Genomic DNA, 21,714 nt, shown 5'->3' with positions numbered 1-21,714 from the left:
CCACAGGGACCTTCAACCTGCATTTCCACAGGGAACTCCAACCTGCAGCTCAACAGGGAACTTCAACCTGCAGCTCAACAGGGAACTTCAACCTGCAGCTCCACAGGGACCTTCAACCTGCAGCTCCACAGGGAACTCCAACCTGCAGCTCCACAGGGACCTTCAATAGCATTATATGGCAGTGAGGTGTGGGGTCCACTATATGGCAGTGAAGTGTGGGGTCCACTATATGGCAGTGAAGTGTGGGGTCCACTATATGGCAGTGAAGTGTGGGGTCCACTATATGGCAGTGGAGTGTGGGGTCCACTATATGGCAGTGGAGTATGGGGTCCACTATATGGCAGTGAAGTGTGGGGTCCACTAAATGGCAGTGGAGTATGGGGTCCACTATATGGCAGTGAAGTGTGGGGTCCACTATATGGCAGTGGAGTGTGGGGTCCACTATATGGCAGTGGAGTGTGGGGTCCACTAAAAGGCAGTGAAGTGTGGGGTCCACTATATGGCAGTGAAGTGTGGGGTCCACTAAATGGCAGTGAAGTGTGGGGTCCACTATATGGCAGTGGAGTGTGGGGACCACTTACAATGCAAGAATTTGCCAAATGGGACAAACATCCAATTGAAATCCTGCATGTGGATTTCTGTAAGAGCATCCTCAGAATACAGAGAAAAACTCAAAACAACGCCATGCAGAGCAGAATTAGGCCAATTCTCTCTTCTGATTAATATCCCCCCAAAAAATATTCACCGAATGTTATAATAATTTAAAAACAAGTGACCCCACTCCTTTACAAAGCCCTCAAATGCCAAGAGTTGACTATAAAAAAAGAGTCCCCTCATACAGCTGGTCCTGAGGCTCAATGCTACCAACCCAATAAAGCATCTGGCCCAACCAAATCATCACAAAACAAAAATTTAAATATATCACCTATTGGAAAGACACCACAAAAAAATCAAAGTAAACTTCAATGCTATTTGTCTCTAAACAGACAGTACATGGCGGCAGACTATCTGACCACTGTGACTGATAGAAAACACTGACTAGGTACAGACTCAGGGAGCACAGCCTGGCCATTGTGACGGGTCGTCACAGACAAACCTGGCTGTCCAGAGAGGACAGGGTGCGCTCATTCTGCACCCAGGAAGAGATAGAGACAGCTGTATTTTCTGTCAAATTGTGACCGATGATCAAAAAATATAAAGCAATATGAAGAATCTGAAAACCTAAATGATGAAGATAACTTCAATATATAGTTGGTGAAAAAACAAAATGGCAGCCAAATGTGTGGCCTCCTGGCACAAACTGAGGAACAGCCAATGAGAAGTAGAGGGTGATTATTCAACCTGAGGGGACAGCCAATGAGAAGTAGAGGGTGATTATTCAACCTGAGGGGACAGCCAATGAGAAGTAGAGGGTGATTATTCAACCTGAGGGGACAGCCCGTGAGAAGTAGAGGGTGATTATTCAACCTGAGGGGACAGCCAATGAGAAGTAGAGGGTGATTATTCAACCTGAGGGGACAGCCAATGAGAAGTAGAGTGATCATCAACAGTCTAGTCTATTCCTGTCTTTGGCCATCCTTGTTATACGTTTACTTTTACAACGGAAGTGTTTTACTTTCCACGTCAACAAAGTATATTGAATTGAATTAATTTTGACTCTCTCTCTCTCTCTCTCTCTCGTGTATTGAGGCAACAGGAACTGGGGCAGTGTAGTTTCGCACACATGCCTCCAGCAGCTTTGTGGAGAAAAAAAAAACGTAGTGAGCATCTCCCCGTGCTGTGACTGTGTGGTGCTGTATGTAGGCCACGGTTGGCCCAGCTTGACGAGAGGAAGGAAAGTGGGGTACAAGAGACCGTGGCAGCCAGCTAGGCAGCAACCTGAGAGGACTGGAGAGAGAGACGGGAGCCCGGCTGCCTGGCTGAATGTAGCTTAACTATGAGTTATGCAACATGGTTACAGCAGTGACCGCATTGGAGAGTAACGATCTAGACTCCAAGACACTGGCTGTCTGGCTAGAGTAGCTGTCCAGAGTAGCTGGATAGAGTAGCTGGCTAGAGTAGCTGTCCAGAGTAGCTGGATAGAGTAGCTGGATAAAGTATCGACCTGGAGTAGATGGATAGTAGCAGGATAGAGGATGGAGTAGCTGTCCAGAGTAGCTGGATAGAGTATCTGTCCAGAGTAGCTGGATAGAGTATCTACCTGGAGTAGCTGTCCAGAGTAGCTGGATAGAGTAGCTGTCCAGAGTAGCTGGATAGAGTAGCTGTCCAGAGTAGCTGGATAGAGTAGCTGGATAAAGTATCGACCTGGAGTAGATGGATAGTAGCAGGATAGAGGATAGAGTAGCTGTCCAGAGTAGCTGGATAGAGTATCTGTCCAGAGTAGCTGGATAGAGTATCTGTCCAGAGTAGCTGGATAGAGTATCTACCTGGAGTAGCTGGATAGAGTATCTACCTGGAGTAGCTGGATAGTAGCAGGATAGAGGATAGCGTAGCAGGATAGAGGATAGAGTAGCTGTCCAGAGTAGCTGGATAGAGTATCTGTCCAGAGTAGCTGGATAGAGTATCTGTCCAGAGTAGCTGGATAGAGTATCTACCTGGAGTAGCTGGATAGAGTATCTACCTGGAGTAGCTGGATAGTAGCAGGATAGAGGATAGCGTAGCAGGATAGAGGATAGAGTAGCAGGATAGAGTAGCAGGATAGATGATAGAGTAGCAGGATAGAGGATAGAGTAGCTGGATAGAGTAGCAGGATAGAGTAGGAGGATAGAGGATAGAGTAGCAGGATAGAGGATAGAGTAGCTGGATAGAGGATAGAGTTGCAGGATAGAGGATAGAGTAGCTGGATAGAGTATCTACCTGGAGAAGCTGGATAGTAGCAGGATAGAGGATAGAGTAGCAGGATAGAGGATAGAGTAGCTGGATAGAGTATCTACCTGGAGTAGCTGGATAGTAGCAGGATAGAGGATAGAGTAGCAGGATAGAGGATAGAGTAGCAGGATAGAGGATAGAGTAGCTGGATAGTAGCAGGATAGAGGATAGAGTAACTGGATAAAGTATCTACCTGGAGAAGCCAGATAGTAGCAGGATAGAGGATAGAGTAGCTGGATAGAGTATCTACCTGGAGTAGCTGGATAGTAGCAGGATAGAGGAAAGAGGATAGAGTAGCAGGATAGAGGATAGAGTAGAAGGATAGAGTAGCAGGATAGAGGATAGATTAGCTGGATAGAGGATAGAGTAGCAGGATAGAGGATAGAGTAGCAGGATAGAGTAGCAGGATAGAGTAGAAGGATAGAGTAGAAGGATAGAGGATATAGTAGCTGGATAGAGTATCTACCTGGAGTAGCTGGATAGTAGCAGGATAGAGGATAGAGTAGCAGGATAGAGGATAGAGTAGCAGGATAGAGGATAGAGTAGCTGGGTAGAGGATAGAGTAGCAGGATAGAGGATAGAGTAGCTGGATAGAGTAGCAGGATAGAGGATAGAGTAGCTCGATAGAGCTGGATAGAGTACCTGCTTGGAGTATTTGGATAAAGCCCCTTGAATAGAGCTGGATAGAGTAGCTGGCTAGAGTAGCTGGCTGGAGCACAGGAGAGTATGACTGGATGAGAGTTAACTAGCGAGGGTTAATCAAATCAAATCAAATGTTATGTGTCACATGTGCAGAATAAAACAGGTGTAGACCTTACTGTGAAATGCTTACTTACAAGCCCTTAACCAACACTGCAGTTCAAGATCAATTAGTCTGTATGTTCATTGATTGTTGAGAAATTATATGATATTGGGGACGAAAATAGCTTTTGAAAATCACTTGATGATAATTTTGAGAAATGTGCTGTTAAACACATTAGTATTATAGAAAATTCAGTGGCTAGCCCTGACTGGGATTCACAACCTGTTGTTAATTAACCCACTACCGCATTGCCAATTAGACCCCCAACCTCTTGATGAGGCCGCTAGGTGTTGGGTTAAGGTTGCTAAAGTATTCATACACTATGTGGGCTATTCTTTAGCAGTCCCAACATGTCTTTGTGCTGTACTGTAAAAACAAAATACACATTACAGTGTGTAGTCTTGGTGGGCCATCGGCTGGCAGTCAGACAGACAGACCATATGCAACATAACTGTGATTAGCTATAAAAAGACAGTGTGCACAGAAGAGAGATGAAGGAAGGAGAGAGAAATTACTCTCTTTCTTTCTCTTTCCATCTACGGTTTCAGAAAGGCAGCTCGCAAATGTATTTTTTTTTGTTGTCAGTGTTTGAAGTAAAACTGGCCCCTGTGTCGTGTTTGAAGTAAAACTGGCCCCTGTGTCGTGTTTGAAGTAAAACTGGCCCCTGTGTCGTGTTTGAAGTAAAACTGGCCCCTGTGTCGTGTTTGAAGTAGAAATGGCCCTATGTCATGTTATAAGAGTCTATAGCAGATCATATTACATGGGCATCTGGAGGCTCCTCTGCTATGAGTCATCTCCTTCTCCCTCTCTCCCCCCCACTGCTCTCCACCTACTCCTTCCGCACCTCCCTCTCTCTGTGGCCTCCTGGGCTAAGATACTCTCTGACTAAGGGGAAATCTGAAGCAGAAAAGGCTCCTCACTGCAATTGCCCTGCAGCTAAGTATGAGACATACATACTACACTGTGGTGTATTGCACTGTGGTGTACTGTGGTGTACTGTACAGTGGTGTATTGCACTGTGCTGTACTGTACTATGCTGTATGAGTCTAAGTGACCTAATGCTGTAGTCATAGTAGTTATCGTCATATAACCCTCTGAGTTTAAGTGACCTAATGCTGTAGTCACAGTAGTTATCGTCATATAACCCTCTGAGTCTAAGTGACCTAATGCTGTAGTCATAGTAGTTATCGTCATATAACCCTCTGAGTTTAAGTGACCTAATGCTGTAGTCACAGTAGTTATCCTCATATAACCCTCTGAGTCTAAGTGACCTAATGCTGTAGTCATAGTAGTTATCCTCATATAACCCTCTGAGTCTAAGTGACCTAATGCTGTAGTCACAGTAGTTATCGTCATATAACCCTCTGAGTCTAAGTGACCTAATGCTGTAGTCACAGTAGTTATCCTCATATAACCCTCTGAGTTTAAGTGACCTAATGCTGTAGTCACAGTAGTTATCCTCATATAACCCTCTGAGTCTAAGTGACCTAATGCTGTAGTCATAGTAGTTATCGTCATATAACCCTCTGAGTTTAAGTGACCTAATTCTGTAGTCACAGTAGTTATCCTCATATAACCCTCTGAGTCTAAGTGACCTAATGCTGTAGTCACAGTAATTATCCTCATATAACTCCCTGAGTCTGAGTGACCTAATGCTGTAGTCACAGTAGTTATCCTCATATAACCCCCTGAGTCTAAGTGACCTAATGCAGTAGTCACAGTAGCTATCCTCATATAACCCTCTAAGTGACCTAATGCTGTAGTCACAGTAGTTATCCTCATATAACCCCCTGAGTCTGAGTTACCTAATGCTGTAGTCACAGTAGTTATCCTCATATAACCCCCTGAGTTTGAGTGACCTAATGCTGTAGTCACAGTAGTTATCCTCATATAGCCCTCTGAGTGACCTAATGCTGTAGTCACAGTAGTTATCCTCATATAACCCTCTGAGTCTAAGTGACCTAATACTGTAGTCACAGTAATTATCCTCATATAACCCCCTGAGTCTGAGTGACCTAATACTGTAGTCACAGTAGTTATCCTCATATAACCCTCTGAGTCTAAGTGACCTAATACTGTAGTCACAGTAGTTATCCTCATATAACCCTCTAAGTGACCTAATGCTGTAGTCACAGTAGTTATCCTCATATAACCCTCTGAGTCTAAGTGACCTAATACTGTAGTCATAGTAGTTATCCTCATATAACCCTCTGAGTCTAAGTGACCTAATACTGTAGTCATAGTAGTTATCCTCATATAACCCTCTGAGTCTAAGTGGCCTAATATTGTAGTCATAGTAGTTATCCTCATATAACCCTCTGAGTCTAAGTGACCTAATACTGTAGTCACAGTAGTTATCCTCATATAACCCTCTGAGTCTAAGTGACCTAATACTGTAGTCACAGTAGTTATCCTCATATAACCCCCTGGGTCTGAGTGACCTAATGCTGTAGTCACAGTAGTTATCCTCATATAACCCCCTGAGTCTGAGTGACCTAATGCTGTAGTCACAGTAGTTATCCTCATATAACCCCCTGAGTCTAAGTGACCTAATGCAGTAGTCACAGTAGCTATCCTCATATAACCCTCTAAGTGACCTAATGCTGTAGTCACAGTAGTTATCCTCATATAACCCCCTGAGTCTGAGTTACCTAATGCTGTAGTCACAGTAGTTATCCTCATATAACCCCCTGAGTTTGAGTGACCTAATGCTGTAGTCACAGTAGTTATCCTCATATAGCCCTCTGAGTGACCTAATGCTGTAGTCACAGTAGTTATCCTCATATAACCCTCTGAGTCTAAGTGACCTAATACTGTAGTCACAGTAATTATCCTCATATAACCCCCTGAGTCTGAGTGACCTAATACTGTAGTCACAGTAGTTATCCTCATATAACCCTCTGAGTCTAAGTGACCTAATACTGTAGTCACAGTAGTTATCCTCATATAACCCTCTAAGTGACCTAATGCTGTAGTCACAGTAGTTATCCTCATATAACCCTCTGAGTCTAAGTGACCTAATACTGTAGTCATAGTAGTTATCCTCATATAACCCTCTGAGTCTAAGTGACCTAATACTGTAGTCATAGTAGTTATCCTCATATAACCCTCTGAGTCTAAGTGACCTAATACTGTAGTCACAGTAGTTATCCTCATATAACCCTCTGAGTCTAAGTGACCTAATACTGTAGTCACAGTAGTTATCCTCATATAACCCTCTGAGTCTAAGTGACCTAATGATGTAGTCACAGTAGTTATCCTCATATAACCCTCTGAGTCTAAGTGACCTAATGCTGTAGTCACAGTAGTTATCCTCATATAGCCCTCTGAGTGACCTAATACTGTAGTCACAGTAGTTATCCTCATATAACCCTCTGAGTCTAAGTGACCCAATACTGTAGTCACAGTAGTTATCCTCATATAACCCTCTAAGTGACCTAATGCTGTAGTCACAGTAGTTATCCTCATATAACCCTCTGAGTCTAAGTGACCTAATACTGTAGTCACAATAATTATCCTCATATAACCCCCTGAGTCTAAGTGACCTAATGCTGTAGGCACAGTAGTTATCCTCATATAACCCTCTAAGTGACCTAATGCTGTAGTCACAATAATTATCCTCATATAACCCCCTGAGTCTAAGTGACCTAATACTGTAGTCACAATAATTATCCTCATATAACCCCCTGAGTCTAAGTGACCTAATGCTGTAGGCACAGTAGTTATCCTCATATAACCCCCTGAGTCTAAGTGACCTAATGCTGTAGGCACAATAATTATCCTCATATAACCCCCTGAGTCTAAGTGACCTAATACTGTAGTCACAATAATTATCCTCATATAACCCCCTGAGTCTAAGTGACCTAATGCTGTAGGCACAGTAGTTATCCTCATATAACCCTCTAAGTGACCTAATGCTGTAGTCACAGTAGTTATCCTCATATAACCTTCTGAGTCTAAGTGACCTAATACTGTAGTCACAGTAATTATCCTCATATAACCCTCTGAGTCTAAGTGACCTAATGCTGTAGTCACAGTAGTTACCAGTAGAGAAGGGGAACAACTGAATATGGATAAACCATATCTGTCTCTCACTCTCCCCCCCCCCCCCCCCCCCTCTCTCTCTCTCATTTTGCCTTGAGGTCAGGAACAGTACTGTTTCCTATGAGAACCAGAGGATTTGGATGTTCAGGAGATTTCCTAAATGGTGTAGACATTATAGTCTATATGCTCCTGTCACAACAGGACACCTATACCGTGAGGTGAAGACGCATACACACACACACACACACACACACACACACACACACACACACACACACACACACACACACACAAAACCCTCCAGGCACTAGGCGGTCCCTTGTTTTGGGGGGTTGCCGGGCAGACTTTAGTCTGCAGATTTTCCTCTGCTCCCTCCTGTCTCAATAGTCCTATTGTCACCTAGAGTCGGGGTGGATGTCTCTCTCTCTCTCTCTCTCTCGCTCTCTCTTTCTCTCCCTCTCTCTATCTCTCTTTCTCTCTCGGTCTCTCTCTCTCTCTTTCTCTCCCTCTCTCTATCTCTCTTTCTCTCCCTCGCCCTCTCTCTCTCTCTCTTGCTCTCTCTCTCCCTCTCTCTCTGTCTTTCCCCCACCCTCTCTCTCCCACCCTCTCTCTCTCTCTTGCTCTCTCTCTCTCTCTCTCTCTCTCTCTCTCTCTCTCTCTCTCTCTCTCTGTCTCTCTCTGTCTCTCTCTCTCTCTCCCTCTCTCTCTCTCTCTCTTGCTCTCTCTCTCTCTCTCTCCCTCTCTCTCTCTCTCTCTCTCTCTCTCTCTCTTTCTCCCTCTCTCTCTGTCTTTCCCCCAACCTCTCTCTCCCACCCTCTCTCCCACCATCTCTCTCTCCCACCCTCTCTCTCTCCCACCATCTCTCTCTCCCACCTTCTCTCTTTTCCACCTTCTCTCTTTCCCACCTTCTCACTTTCCCACCTTCTCACTTTCCCACCTTCTCTCTTTCCCATCCTCTCTCACTCCCACCCTCGCTCTCCCCACCAGGTATATAAGCAGTTTATAATCACACCTTTAAGTAAAGTTGATGATGTCATGATAGCACGCCTGCAATCCTCGTGAGCAGCGTGAGCTGTTACTTTGTCAAGCAGCTGGAGGAACATTCTATTCTAGCGTACCAAATTGCACCCTATTCACTATATAGTGCACTACTTTTGACCAGGGTCCATAGGCTCATAGGGCTCTAGTCAAAAGTAGTGCGCTATATACTTAATAGGCTACCATTTGGGAGGCATCCTCTGTCTTTGTATCTCTGCCTTACATGTGACCTCTATGGTCGGCTGCTTGGACATGGGGCTCAGCTCACTCCTCTCTGCAGTCAAAACAGGAACATGTTGTACGATTATCCTTAAAAAGCTCAGTGAGCAGGGAGGGAGGAAGGGAGGGAGGGAGGAAGGGAGGGAGGGAGGTAGGGCAGTAGGGAGGCAGAGAAGGAGGGAGGGAGGCAGAGAGGGAGGATGAGAGGCAGGGAGGGAGGCAGAGAGGGAGGATGAGAGGCAGGGAGGGAGAAAGAGAGGCAGGGAGGGAGGCAGAGAGAGAGGGAGGTAGGCAGAGAGAGAGGGGGGAGACCGAGAGGGAGGGAGGCAGAGAGGGAGGATGAGGGAGGGAGGCAGAGAGGTTAGGGAGGGAGGCAGAGAGAGGGAGGTAGGCAGAGAGAGAAGGGGAGGGAGGCAGAGAGGGAGGGAGGTAGGCAGAGAGAGAGGGGGGAGGGAGTCAGAGAGGCAGGGATGGAGGGAGGCAGAGAGACAGGGAGAGAGGGAGACAGAGGGGCAGGGAGAGAGGAAGGCAGATAGGCAGGGGGAGGGAGGCAGAGAGGCAGGGAGAGAGGGAGAAAGAGAGGGAGGCAGGGAGGCAGAGAGGGAGTCAGGGAGGGAGGCCGAGAGGCACGGAGACCGAGAGGGAGGCAGAGAGAAAGGCAGGGAGAACGAGAGGGAGGCAGAGAGGCAGGGAGACCAAGAGGGAGGCAGAGAGGCAGGGAGGGGAGATGGAGGGAGGCAGAGAGGGAGGCAGAGAGGCAGGAAGGGAGGCAGAGAGGGAGGGATGCAGAGAGGGAGGATGAGAGGCAGGGAGGGAGGCAGAGAGAGAGGGAGGTAGGCAGAGAGAGAGGGGGGAGACAGAGAGGGAGGGAGGCAGAGAGGGAGGATGAGGGAGGGAGGCAGAGAGGTTAGGGAGGGAGGCAGAGAGAGGGAGGTAGGCAGAGAGAGAAGGGGAGGGAGGCAGAGAGGGAGGGAGGTAGGCAGAGAGAGAGGGGGGAGGGAGTCAGAGAGGCAGGGATGGAGGGAGGCAGAGAGACATGTCTGTTTGGACAACTTTGGTTCTGTACTTAGTTTAGCTTGTTTGTGTACAATAGCTTCATTACACAGTGGTAGACTAAAACATTGTGGCGACGTTTTGGTTATATCCACCACTGTCTGAGATAGTTTCACTTTGTTAATCACTTTTTTTCTTAAACATTTATTGTCATGGGAAACATTTGTTAACGTTGCCAAAGCAAGTGAAGTAGATAATAAACAAAAGTGAAATAAGCAATAAAATGAACAGTAAACATCACACATACAGAAGTTCCAAACTAATAAAGACATTTCAAATGTCATTTTATATATATATATACAGTGTTGTAACGATGTGAAAATTGTTAAAGTACAAAAGGGAAAATAAATAAACATAAATATGGGTTGTATTTACAATGGTGTTTGTTCTTCACTGGTTGCCCTTTTCTTGTGGCAACAGGTCACAAATCTCTCTCTCAAGGCAATATGCTGACAGCACCAGCTGAAACTGGTTTGTAAACATGCTGAGGCACAGGGTTAGTGACCTTTGAACTCAGAGATAGCAGACCGACCCCTCCCCTCCTTTACCCCTCAGGAGAGGACTGTCTGCAGAGTATGGGAGTAGAAAAACTACCTAGCAACAAGCTGACTAATCAACCACAACATAATCTTGGGCAATGGTTTCATAATAACATGTATCAACTAAATTCTAATAGTATGAGTTTATTTAATATCATGACAATGAGAGAGAGAGAGAGAGAGAGAGAGAGAGAGAGAGAGAGAGAGAGAGAGAGAGAGAGAGAGAGAGAGAGAGAGAGAGAGACATTGTGTGTTGCACCTTTCTTCACAGTGTACCCAATGGCTTTCCCTAACCCAATCCATTACCTACCACAACGGTTTTCTGCTCTATGACCAATCCAATGAGCTGAATATGGAAAATCACAATGTCTACATCTGAGAAGGCAACACACACATCATTAAACAGAACAGTAGGCTACTTATTATATATCTCTTATGTGTCGTGGGCAAGGCATGAAGACATAGGTAGTGGCAGAATAGTCTATTATATTCTATCTGGACCGATAAGGTAATGCAGGAAGCTGTAGGCAGTAGCAGAACGTGAACAGCAGCAGGAAGAATTGTGTGTCGCTCCCCTTTCCTGTGCGACCGCCTGCGTCAGCGTCGCGCAGTGGGAGTTTTCCGCTGACGAACACACGGTTGATGTGCGCACTACACTACAGTAGGCTAGTCCAGAGAGACAGATAGAGGGGAAACAAGAGAGCAGGCATCGTCAGCGATCCAGTGCCACGGAGAAACAAAAACCCTCGAAGCTTTTACAAAACCGTCAAGTTAATAACTGATCTGTTGAATTTAGGAGATGGTGATCTCATATTCTCGGTGAGTAGCCTAACTAATGACCGCGTCTTTTGATCTGTTTAGTGGCAAAGCTAAAACATTTTTCAACATCAGCGGTTTTGTAACCAGTCATTAATGCTGAGTGTTTGATAAGCCTCTTTGTGTGAGAGAAAGTTGTCTTAAAGTTATATAAGAAGTAACAAAAAGCGGACAACTATTTCATGTTTTTTATTTTTTATTATTAGACTACACGAATGTCAAAAAGATAAGCAGAATAATATATTGTTTTTAGGCTTTAAGTTTGGTTTTGGTTGTATGAAAGCTATTTATATCGACCAAAACCTTTTGATAGTGTTTTCCAGTAGTTGTTTTGCTTGCTGTAGCCTAGTTTGGGTCTTGTAATAGAGACGCCAAACAGCAACAGCTGAGTGTGACTAGCTGCTGGGCTGACCAGCACAATGTTTTCATTGTAAAGGCCTAATTACTGACCACATGAAGCTCGCGGAGTGACGAGGTCAGTGGCGGAAGTTGGGTCGCGTTTATAACGGGATGGAAGCCAAATAGTGAGGCAGTGGGCGCTTAGTAGTAGTGGCAATTTGAGTAAAATATTGGTTGGTTGGTTGGTTTGTGTGTGTGTGTGTGTGTGTGTGTGTGTGTGTGTGTGTGTGTGTGTGTGTGTGTGTGTTGCACAGTGCTATGCAACACTGCAATTCAGGTATTTCTGCTGCTGTGAGTCATTGAATTATTTATATTAGTCACCCCCCCACACACACACACACACACATACACACACACATGCACACAAGCACACACCCACCTGTACACTCACCATTACATTTGACCTAAGTGAGAGGGGATGTCAAGGAACAGAATGTCTCTTGGAGAGATTTTCATAAAATTGCAGAAGAAAACCATAACTTGTTCTGAAACAACACGCATATTGTATTTAAGCAATAAGGCCCGAGGAGGTGTGGTATATGGCTAATATACCACGGCTAAGGATGGTTCTTATGCTCAACACGGTGAGCCTGGATACAGCCCTTAGCCGTGGTATATTGGTCGGATATCACCATCCCAGAGGTGCCTTATTGCTATTGTAAACTGGTTACCAACATAATTAGAAAAGTAAACGAGTCATTTTGTCTCATACCCATGGAATACCCATGGAATATTGTCTGATATAACACAGCTTTCAGCCAATCGGCATCCAGGACCCGGTTTACCCGGTTATAAATACACATATTGTAGTGCAACTTTTGCAATCACTACAAATGGATAATGCAGTTAGTCATGCAACCAGACATGAGATAGTTCCTTCTCTGTAGAAACTGTGTGTTCTTTCTTTTAACACCAAGACAAATTCCTAGCAACCATGTGTTATATAAATTAGTCTTGACTGCCTTGTCCCCGATAGTTATATCTGTGTGTATGACACTGAGTACTGTGTGGTTACCTGGGATACTGTCGGAGTTATATAGTGGACACTGACAGGGCAGTGTGTTCTCGACTTAATTCTTCCTAGTAGTAGATACCTCTTATTCCTTCCTAGTAGTACATTCCTCTTAAACCTTCATAGTGACAGATTCCTCCTATTCCTTCCTAGTAACAGATTCCTCCTATTCCTTCCTAGTAACAGATTCCTCTTAAACCTTCCTATTAGTAGAAACGGGGGGGGGGGGGGGGGGGGGGGGGACAAGAGTTCAAATGACTAGAATAGAGAGCTTTTCTGCGACAACAAGCCTCTACACCAGGTGTATTCAAGCTGAAGTACACAACCCCCCAGGGGTCCTACTGGGGGTCCTACTGGGGGTTCTACTGGGGGTCCTACTGGGGGGGTTCTACTGGGGGTCCTACTGGGGGTTCTACTGGGGGTCCTACCGGGGGTCCTGCTGGGGGTTCTTACTGGGGGTCCTGCTGGGGGTTCTTACTGGGGGTCCTACTGGGGGTTCTTACTGGGGGTCCTACTGGGGGTTCTTACTGGGGGTTCTTACTGGGGGTCCTACTGGGGGTTCTTACTGGGGGTCCTGCTGGGGGTTCTTACTGGGGGTCCTACTGGGGGTTCTTACTGGGGGTTCTGCAAAAAATATACAAATATAAAAGCAGGAAAAAATATTGTTTTTGTTTTTGTTTTTCTGAATATCACTACAAAACCAACAAAATTCAACTCATTTTGAATGACATACCTATAGTATAGAAGAGGGTCATATCTTATTTGTAATGGTGATACAACTTTATTTCTCAAGCCCTAATATTAATATGGAGTGAAATAACACTCACTGGAGTATCTGACAGGCTTTGAAAATGTACCCTTGAGTAGTGCTCGTGGCAAGGCGGTAAGTCTCCTTGACTTGGACATGTATGTTTGCCAACACACGGATAACCACTGTTTAACCAGCTAAACAGCTACTTGAACAAATGCATTTGGAGTTTAAAAAAATATATATATATATTTTTTTAACTGATAGGCTGATGATGTCTTCTAATTTGAACCATAGGTCAAAAATAATGAAAAAATGATTTACCCAAATCTATTCATTTGAAAATGTTGATTACTTCTCCTTGTCATTATCATTCACAAAAATAAAACATGGGTAAAAGAAATGTGCAAAACAAAAAGTTGAAGACCACTGCTCTACTCTCTTGTATTTTACACTTTACGTCAGAGTCCAGTTGAGCCTATTTAAGTATGTATTTACAGTAGTATTCAACACAAGCTAAGTTTGTAATCATTAAATAAACCTGTATGTTGTTTGTTCTGTGTGGGCTTGGTTTCCACTGTACCTCCCTGTTTCACTGGGGCCAAAATAGCCTGCTCTAGACATAATTTTCCCTCAGAAATATTCCTTCCTGGACTCCCTCCCTCCCAGTTTCCCAGCCCTCCCTGTTTCCACGTTTTCTTCCTGATAAATGTCCCCGGAATCATTGGAATGTTAATGACGAGAAGGAAAAAGAGAAAGAGCTATTGAGAGCTATTGACATTTTTAGCCTAGCCTGCAGTTTCCCTTGTCTTTCACTAAAGCAAAAAAATAAAATAAATAAAAATTGGATTGCAATAGTTATTGAGCATGTTTATGACACGGGTTATCAATATCTCGGCTACGTAAGTTATCAGTGATTGTTAGATCATCTGAAGGGACGGCTTTCATTAGTTTAAATAAGCTGATGTCCTCCTTTTAAAACCTGTCAAACCAGTACAGGTACCTCAGTCAAGGAATGAGGTTGGAAAATAACGCTCCTACCCGTTGCTGTGTGTCACAATGAACAACATAAGCAGTATCAGATTACTCTGCTGTGGTTTTTGCCCATTGACAACGAGACAGAGATCTAATTTATTGTTGGCGGTTTGTGAAATGTTATTGGAAAGGAAAGTCCCAGTGATGTTTTTTTGTTTTTGTTTTGCATATGTCTTTTGATGCCTGTTTGACATGGAAATGTCGCGGGTGAAATTGAGCAGTGTGAATGTTACTGAGTAAATACCGCACTTTTGCAACTTTGCATGACTCAACCATGGGTATTGTTAAACTCTGTTTTCACCAGACTGATATTAGCTATAGTAGTCAGAAAATGCAATTATAAATAACGTCAGTGTGCGAAAAAAAAAAGCTTGTGAATCACTGTTACACACGTTCAGTTATTACGGTAGACTACTGATTCACCGAGTGAGTGGGCAAGGCATTGTGTATGACTCATGGATATATCGGGGGCCGTGAAAGTGTTTTTTTTTTCTCAAATGTAATCGACTTAATAGCAGGACTTTCTGTGATTAATCACAAATTCAGAATTTGCTAAAATTGAGCTGTAATTTAAGATTTTATATACAACAAGTATTACAAGGATATTGATGTGTTGATTTAGCTAAATCAGATACATTGATAAAGTACAACTTTCTTTTCTTTTTTTTACCTCAATGTCAACTTGTTTTGACATCACGTTGTTGTTGTTTTTAGCTAGAAAAGTTATGTATTTCAGATGTTTTCAGACAATACAATTAATCACGATAAAATAAATTGTGCACTAAAAATGACAAAAAAAAGTTAACTTAAGTTAACTTTAACAGTTGTAATTGTTATACCTCAGTTTTCACGAGACATATAGTCAGCAAAATGCGGTGCCTTAGAAAAGTTATTGCGTCACTATTACACATCCATGTACTACAGTTAGTGAGTATTCATTCATCACCATCAATATAATTAATGTGTATTGTTAATGTATATTCACCATCTTTTATTTTTACTGTTTTGTATCCAGGCAGATCGTCTAACCGCCGTAGAGAAGCCATGAGTGGGGTCCTGAAGAGGAAGTATTCCGAGGTAGAAGAGGAGGACCCTTGCTACTCCTCCCCATCTTCCTCCGCCTCCTCCTCCTCCTCCCCCTCCGCCTCCTCGGAATGGGAGTCGGATGAGGAGAGCCGCAACAGTGACAACCAAGACTTCACCTCTGACTCACCTACCTCCCATCTACCCAGTAAGCCAATAAGAATGATGTAGCTACATGAACACATCTCAGAATGATGTAGCTACATTTAACACATCTCAGAATGATGTAGCTACATGAACACATCTCAGAATGATGTTGCTACATGAACACATCTCAGAATGATGTAGCTACATGAACACATCTCAGAATGATGTAGCTACATTTAACACATCTCAGAATGATGTAGCTACATGAACACATCTCAGAATGATGTAGCTACATGAACACATCTCAGAATGATGTTGCTACATGAACACATCTCAGAATGATGTAGCTACATGAACACATCTCAGAATGATGTAGCTACATTTAACACATCTCAGAATGATGTAGCTACATTTAACACATCTCAGAATTGAGGTAGCTACATGAACACATCTCAGAATGATGTAGCTACATGAACACATCTCAGAATGATGTAGCTACATGAACACATCTCAGAATGATGTAGCTACATGAACACATCTCAGAATGATGTAGCTACATGAACACATCTCAGAATGATGTAGCTACATTTAACACATCTCAGAATGATGTAGCTACATGAACACATCTCAGAATGATGTAGCTACATTTTTTTATTTTTTTTTTATTTTACCTTTATTTAACCAGGTAGGCAAGTTGAGAACAAGTTCTCATTTACAATTGCGACCTGGCAAATGAACACATCTCAGAATGATGTAGCTACATGAACACATCTGTTGATGATCCATGTTATTACAATCTTAAAGCAATATTTTGGCCAGTAGATCTCACGAGGAAACCCCCTGAATGTATAGTATGCAGTATGTTTTATACAATATGTCTATATACAGTATATGTTAATGTATATAATTTTTATGGTCATTGGTCAATAAACTTGCAATGAATATGTCTTATCTTTCAAATAAATGCAAAGCTACACTATTGTTATCAGAGTCACTGCTAGGGAGTGTATTGAAGGAGTGTCCCATTATCACACTACAGCAGCTAAGTTACAACCTGCTGATAGCAGAGAATAGACTTCTCTTTGAGGTACTGGGCTTTGCCCCTTGAGTTTGACTGAATCATTTGACTAAGCAATATGATGTGAATTACAGTTATCATGCCTAAGCTGCAAATAGGTTCATGTTATTTCATTCAAAGATCACTACAAACTCCAGCGACTCTGTTTTGTACTGTTTTCAATGGACAGCACATAGACACACTTCCCTTAGGCTCAACATAGTCTATTAGATTGTGGTTGTTATTTTGATTTCATGGACCAAAAAAAAAAAAACTATTTCCATTTCATGTGGTAATTATTTTTTTTCTCCAAACCACATTGAGAGTTAGATTCATTACAGAATAGACGTGAAATAGGTCATAAATAGTTAATCAATCATGAAACTACCATTTCTCCCCCACACTACTGCAAACACACTGTGTCCCAGTATGGAATGTCTTTAGCCAAAATAACATCAGCGGAACTAAGCTGAATCCCAAATGGCACGCTCTTTCCTATGTAGTGCACTACTTTTGACCAGGGCCCCTATAGGTAATAGGGTGCTATTTGGGACATGGAATAGGTTACTACGTAGCTTGCTGAGCTGTTGTTTACCAACCTCCTCACTTTTGAGTTCCTTCTCCACTCCAGCATGTGAAGGTCAAACGACTCGTTATCATGAGGCCAAACTGTCAAATGTAAACAGCGACCTGATGGGTCATCAGTGACCTGATGGGTATTTAACAGCCTCTTAGTAGTAGGGTGGCTACTTCTCACCAAACTGCAGAGAGGTTAGAGGGTCTTACTATAATTATAAGCGGGTCTCTTTCTGTCTCTGTGTTGAGGGAGACATTGTCTTTCTCTCTCTTCATTCTCTCTCATTTGGCTTCGGTTGCATTATTATAAATATTCCTTGGTGTTTTGTTTCTAGCAGATAAACTCCCCTATGTTCAACTCTGGTGACCCAGTTGACAAAGTTGTTAACACTGGGTTGTAACTTGTAACCATTGACAGTAAGTGAGGTAGTGTAGTCTGCCACCCAGTGGCGGCGGACAGAACTGCAGAATCAGCACTTTCAGCATACTTATTTTGTCTTTATTTTTATTTATTTAATTAGTAAAGTCAGTTAAGTACAAATTCATATTTACAATGACGGCTTAAGGCAAAAGGCCTCCTGCGGGGACAGGGGCTGGGATTAAAAATACAATTAAAAAAAACTAAATATATATATATATATATATATATATAGGACAAAACACACATCACGACAAGAGAGACATCAAAACGCTACATTCAGAACTGATATGCAGTAGCTCTAATAAGCTGACATTGACAAAGGCATAGAATACACCAACTTCTTGTCGTGACTCTAAACCCTGTTTCCTCCTCCTCCTCCTCCTCCTCGTCCACCAACAGTCCGCTCCATCCTGAAGAGCCCAAAACTTTCCCATGACAACAGCGGCCATAGCAACAGCGTTGTCTTCAACCAGGTGACGGTGTTCCTGTTCCAGCGTTGCCAGGGTTTCACCAGCGTTCCGAGGCGCGGCGGTGCCACCCTGGGCATGGTGAGGAAGCACAGCGCCCTCCGGAGGTACACACTGGCAGAGCACACCCAGGAGAGACGAAGGAGGCGCAGGGAGAGACTCAGAGATAGACTGAGGGAGGAGAGGCTGGAGACACTCAGACAGAGAGTAAGTATTCTAGACTTCTAATCGACTAGTGAACCAGATTAAGCCTACCCCTGAAATAAAAAGCATGCTGTCCTGTGTTTGTCCCAGTCGAGTGCAAACTGACCATTCTGGTTATAGTTTCTTGCATCCCATTGGCTTAAATTAAAATCAAAATCAAATAATCAAATCAAATGTTAATTGTCACATGCGCCGATTACAACAGGTGTATATTTTAGAGTGAAATGCTTACTTACGAGCCCCTGACCAACAATGCAGTTAAGAAAAAATAAGTGTTAAGAAAGTATTTACTAAATAAACTGAAGTAAACAATAAATAAAATGAAAAAATAATAATAATAATAGTTAAAGAGCGACAATAAAATAACAGTAACGAGGATCTATACAGGGTATTACGGTACTGAGTCAATGTGGAGGCTATATACAGGGTGTTACGGTACAGAGTCAATGTGGAGGCTATATACAGGGTGTTACGGTACAGAGTCAATGTGGAGGCTATATACAGGGTATTACGGTACAGAGTCAATGTGGAGGCTATATACAGGGGGTACCGGTACAGAGTCAATGTGGAGGCTATCTACAGGGGGTACTGGTACAGAGTCAATGTGGAGGCTATATACAGTGGGTACCGGTACAGAGTCAATGTGGAGGCTATATACAGGGTATTACGGTACAGAGTCAATGTGGAGGCTATATACAGGGTATTACGGTACAGAGTCAATGTGGAGGGTATTACGGTACAGAGTCAATGTGGAGGCTATATACAGGGTATTACGGTACAGAGTCAATGTGGAGGCTATATACAGGGTATTACGGTACAGAGTCAATGTGGAGGCTATATACAGGGGGTACCGGTACAGAGTCAATGTGGAGGCTATATACAGGGGGTACCGGTACATAGTCAATGTGCGGGGGTACAGGTTAGCCGAGGTAATTGAGGTAATATGTACATGTAGGTAGAGGTAAGGTGACTATGCATAGATAATAAACAGAGAGTAGCAGCAGCTTAAAAATGCGCGGGGGGGGGGGGCATTTGGTTAGCTGTTCACAAGTCTTATGGCTTGGGGCTAGAAGCTGTTAACGAGCCTCTTGGACCTAGACTTGGTGCTCTATGACTAGGGTGGCTGGAGTCTTTGACTTTTAGGGCCTTCCTCTGACACCGCCTGGTATAGAGGTCCTGGATGTCAGGAAGCTTGGCCCCAGTGATGTACTGGGCCGTAAGCACTACCCTCTGTAGCGCCTTGCAGTCGGAGGCCGAGCAGTTGACATACCAGGCAGTGATGCAACCTGTCAGGATGCTCTCGATGGTGCAGCTGTAGAACTTTGAGGATCTGGGGACCCATGCCAAATCTTTTCAGTCTCCTGAGGGGAATAGGCTTTGTCGTGCCCTCTTCACAACTGTCTTGGTGTGTTTGACCCATGATAGTTTGTTGGTGATGTGGACACCTAGGAACTTGAAGCTCTCAACCTGCTCCACTACAGCCCAGTCGATGATAATGGGGACGTGCTCAGTCCTCCTTTTCCTGTAGTCCACAATCATCTCTTGATCACGTTGAGGGATAGGTTGTTATTCTGACACCACCCGGCCAGGTCTCTGACCTCCTCCCTATAGGCCGTCTAATCTTACAGTAACTTAAACGTCATGTACTGTATGTGGGTCATTCCACCTCAAGAATATGGGTCATTCCACCCACCATCTCAGATTGTTCTGAATCTTTATGTTGTTAGAAAACAGATGAGATTAGCTTTCTTCCAACATTATTTTTTTTTAAATATAATTTGAAATTAAGTCCAGGATGATTTTGACATGAAACCATGAAAATGTTAATATAGGTACCATTGACTTGCATTGGATTTGTGCCACAAATGCAACAAAAAAACGTTACCATTTGAAACAGTGGTCAGGTAAACAAAACCAAACCATGGATTGCTGTCATACCTTGTCCATAAACTGGTTACAAGGTAAGGAAACCAATATGTCATTTTGTAATTCAAATTAACTATGCCTTTAACATTGAAATGGAGGAAGAACAGCAGTCATAGCAGCTCCATACTATTGGTCAGACATAGCAGCTCCATACTACTGGTCAGTCATAGCAGCTCCATACTATTGGTCAGACATAGCAGCTCCATAGTACTGGTCAGACATAGCAGCTCCATACTATTGGTCAGACATAGCAGCTCCATACTATTGGTCAGACATAGCAGCTCCATACTATTGGTCAGACACAGCAGCCCCATACTACTGGTCAGACATAGCAGCTCCATACTATTGGTCAGACATAGCAGCTCCATACTACTGGTCAGTCATAGCAGCTCCATACTATTGGTCAGACACAGCAGCTCCATACTACTGGTCAGACATAGCAGCTCCATACTATTGGTCAGACATAGCAGCTCCATACTACTGGTCAGTCATAGCAGCTCCATACTACTGGTCAGACATAGCAGCTCCATACTATTGGTCAGACATAGCAGCTCCATACTACTGGTCAGTCATAGCAGCTCCATACTATTGGTCAGACACAGCAGCTCCATACTACTGGTCAGACATAGCAGCTCCATACTACTGGTCAGACATAGCAGCTCCATACTATTGGTCAGACATAGCAGCTCCATACTACTGGTCAGTCATAGCAGCTCCATACTATTGGTCAGACACAGCAGCTCCATACTACTGGTCAGACATAGCAGCTGGTCAGTCATAGAGAACTGATAATATATACCACAGGCATCGTGGTAATAGTTGGAGCAGAGTCAGTGGAATTGTATCAAATACATCAAACACATGGTTTCCATGGTTTCCAGGTTCCCATTCCACTGGCTCCATTCCAGTCATTATGGATGAGCTGTCCTGCCCTCAGCAGCCTCCTCTGCTGTATACTCGTTGTTGGAGTAGTTTGGGTATGGGGGGGGTCTGTGGGTGGTTGGTGTGTGGGGGGGTCTGTGGGTGGTTGGTGTGTGGGGGGTCTGTGGGTGGTTGGGTGTGGGGGGGTCTGTGGGTGGTTGGGTGTGGGGGGGTCTGTGGGTGGTTAGTGTGTGGGGGCCTGTGGGTGGTTGGCGTGTGGGGGGTCTGTGGGTGGTTAGGGCATGGGAGGTATGTGGGTGGTTGGGTGTGGGGGGTCTGTGGGGGGTTGAGTGTGGGGGGTATGTGGGTGGTTGGCGTGTGGGGGGTCTGTGGGTGGTTGGCGTGTGGGGGGTATGTGGTTGGTTGGCGTGTGGGGGGGTCTGTGGGTGGTTGGCGTGT

The 21,714-nt window shown here is 43.9% G+C and overlaps 1 protein-coding gene across 2 annotated transcripts in view; it reads left to right on the top strand.

Annotated features, from left to right (window-relative positions):
• The window catches only part of LOC110530840 (cysteine/serine-rich nuclear protein 1), a 37,578-nt gene that overhangs the window by 11,160 nt on the left and 4,704 nt on the right, over positions 1-21,714 (top strand). Inside the window, exons 1-3 of one of the 2 annotated variants that reach the window (XM_036986593.1) lie at positions 11,167-11,382; positions 15,589-15,804; positions 18,197-18,471. In XM_036986593.1, coding sequence (XP_036842488.1) covers positions 15,618-15,804; positions 18,197-18,471 — 462 coding nt within the window. In that variant the 5' untranslated portion in view covers positions 11,167-11,382; positions 15,589-15,617. Of the gene's footprint in view, positions 1-11,166; positions 11,383-15,588; positions 15,805-18,196; positions 18,472-21,714 lie in introns of those variants that run through there. The other variant, XM_036986594.1, reaches the window with a different exon arrangement.

Source organism: Oncorhynchus mykiss, chromosome 8 (assembly GCF_013265735.2).
Source record: "Oncorhynchus mykiss isolate Arlee chromosome 8, USDA_OmykA_1.1, whole genome shotgun sequence".
Lineage (NCBI taxonomy): Eukaryota > Metazoa > Chordata > Actinopteri > Salmoniformes > Salmonidae > Oncorhynchus > Oncorhynchus mykiss.
Note: the sequence above shows the minus strand (reverse complement) of the source record. Positions and strands in the feature narration are given on the sequence as shown.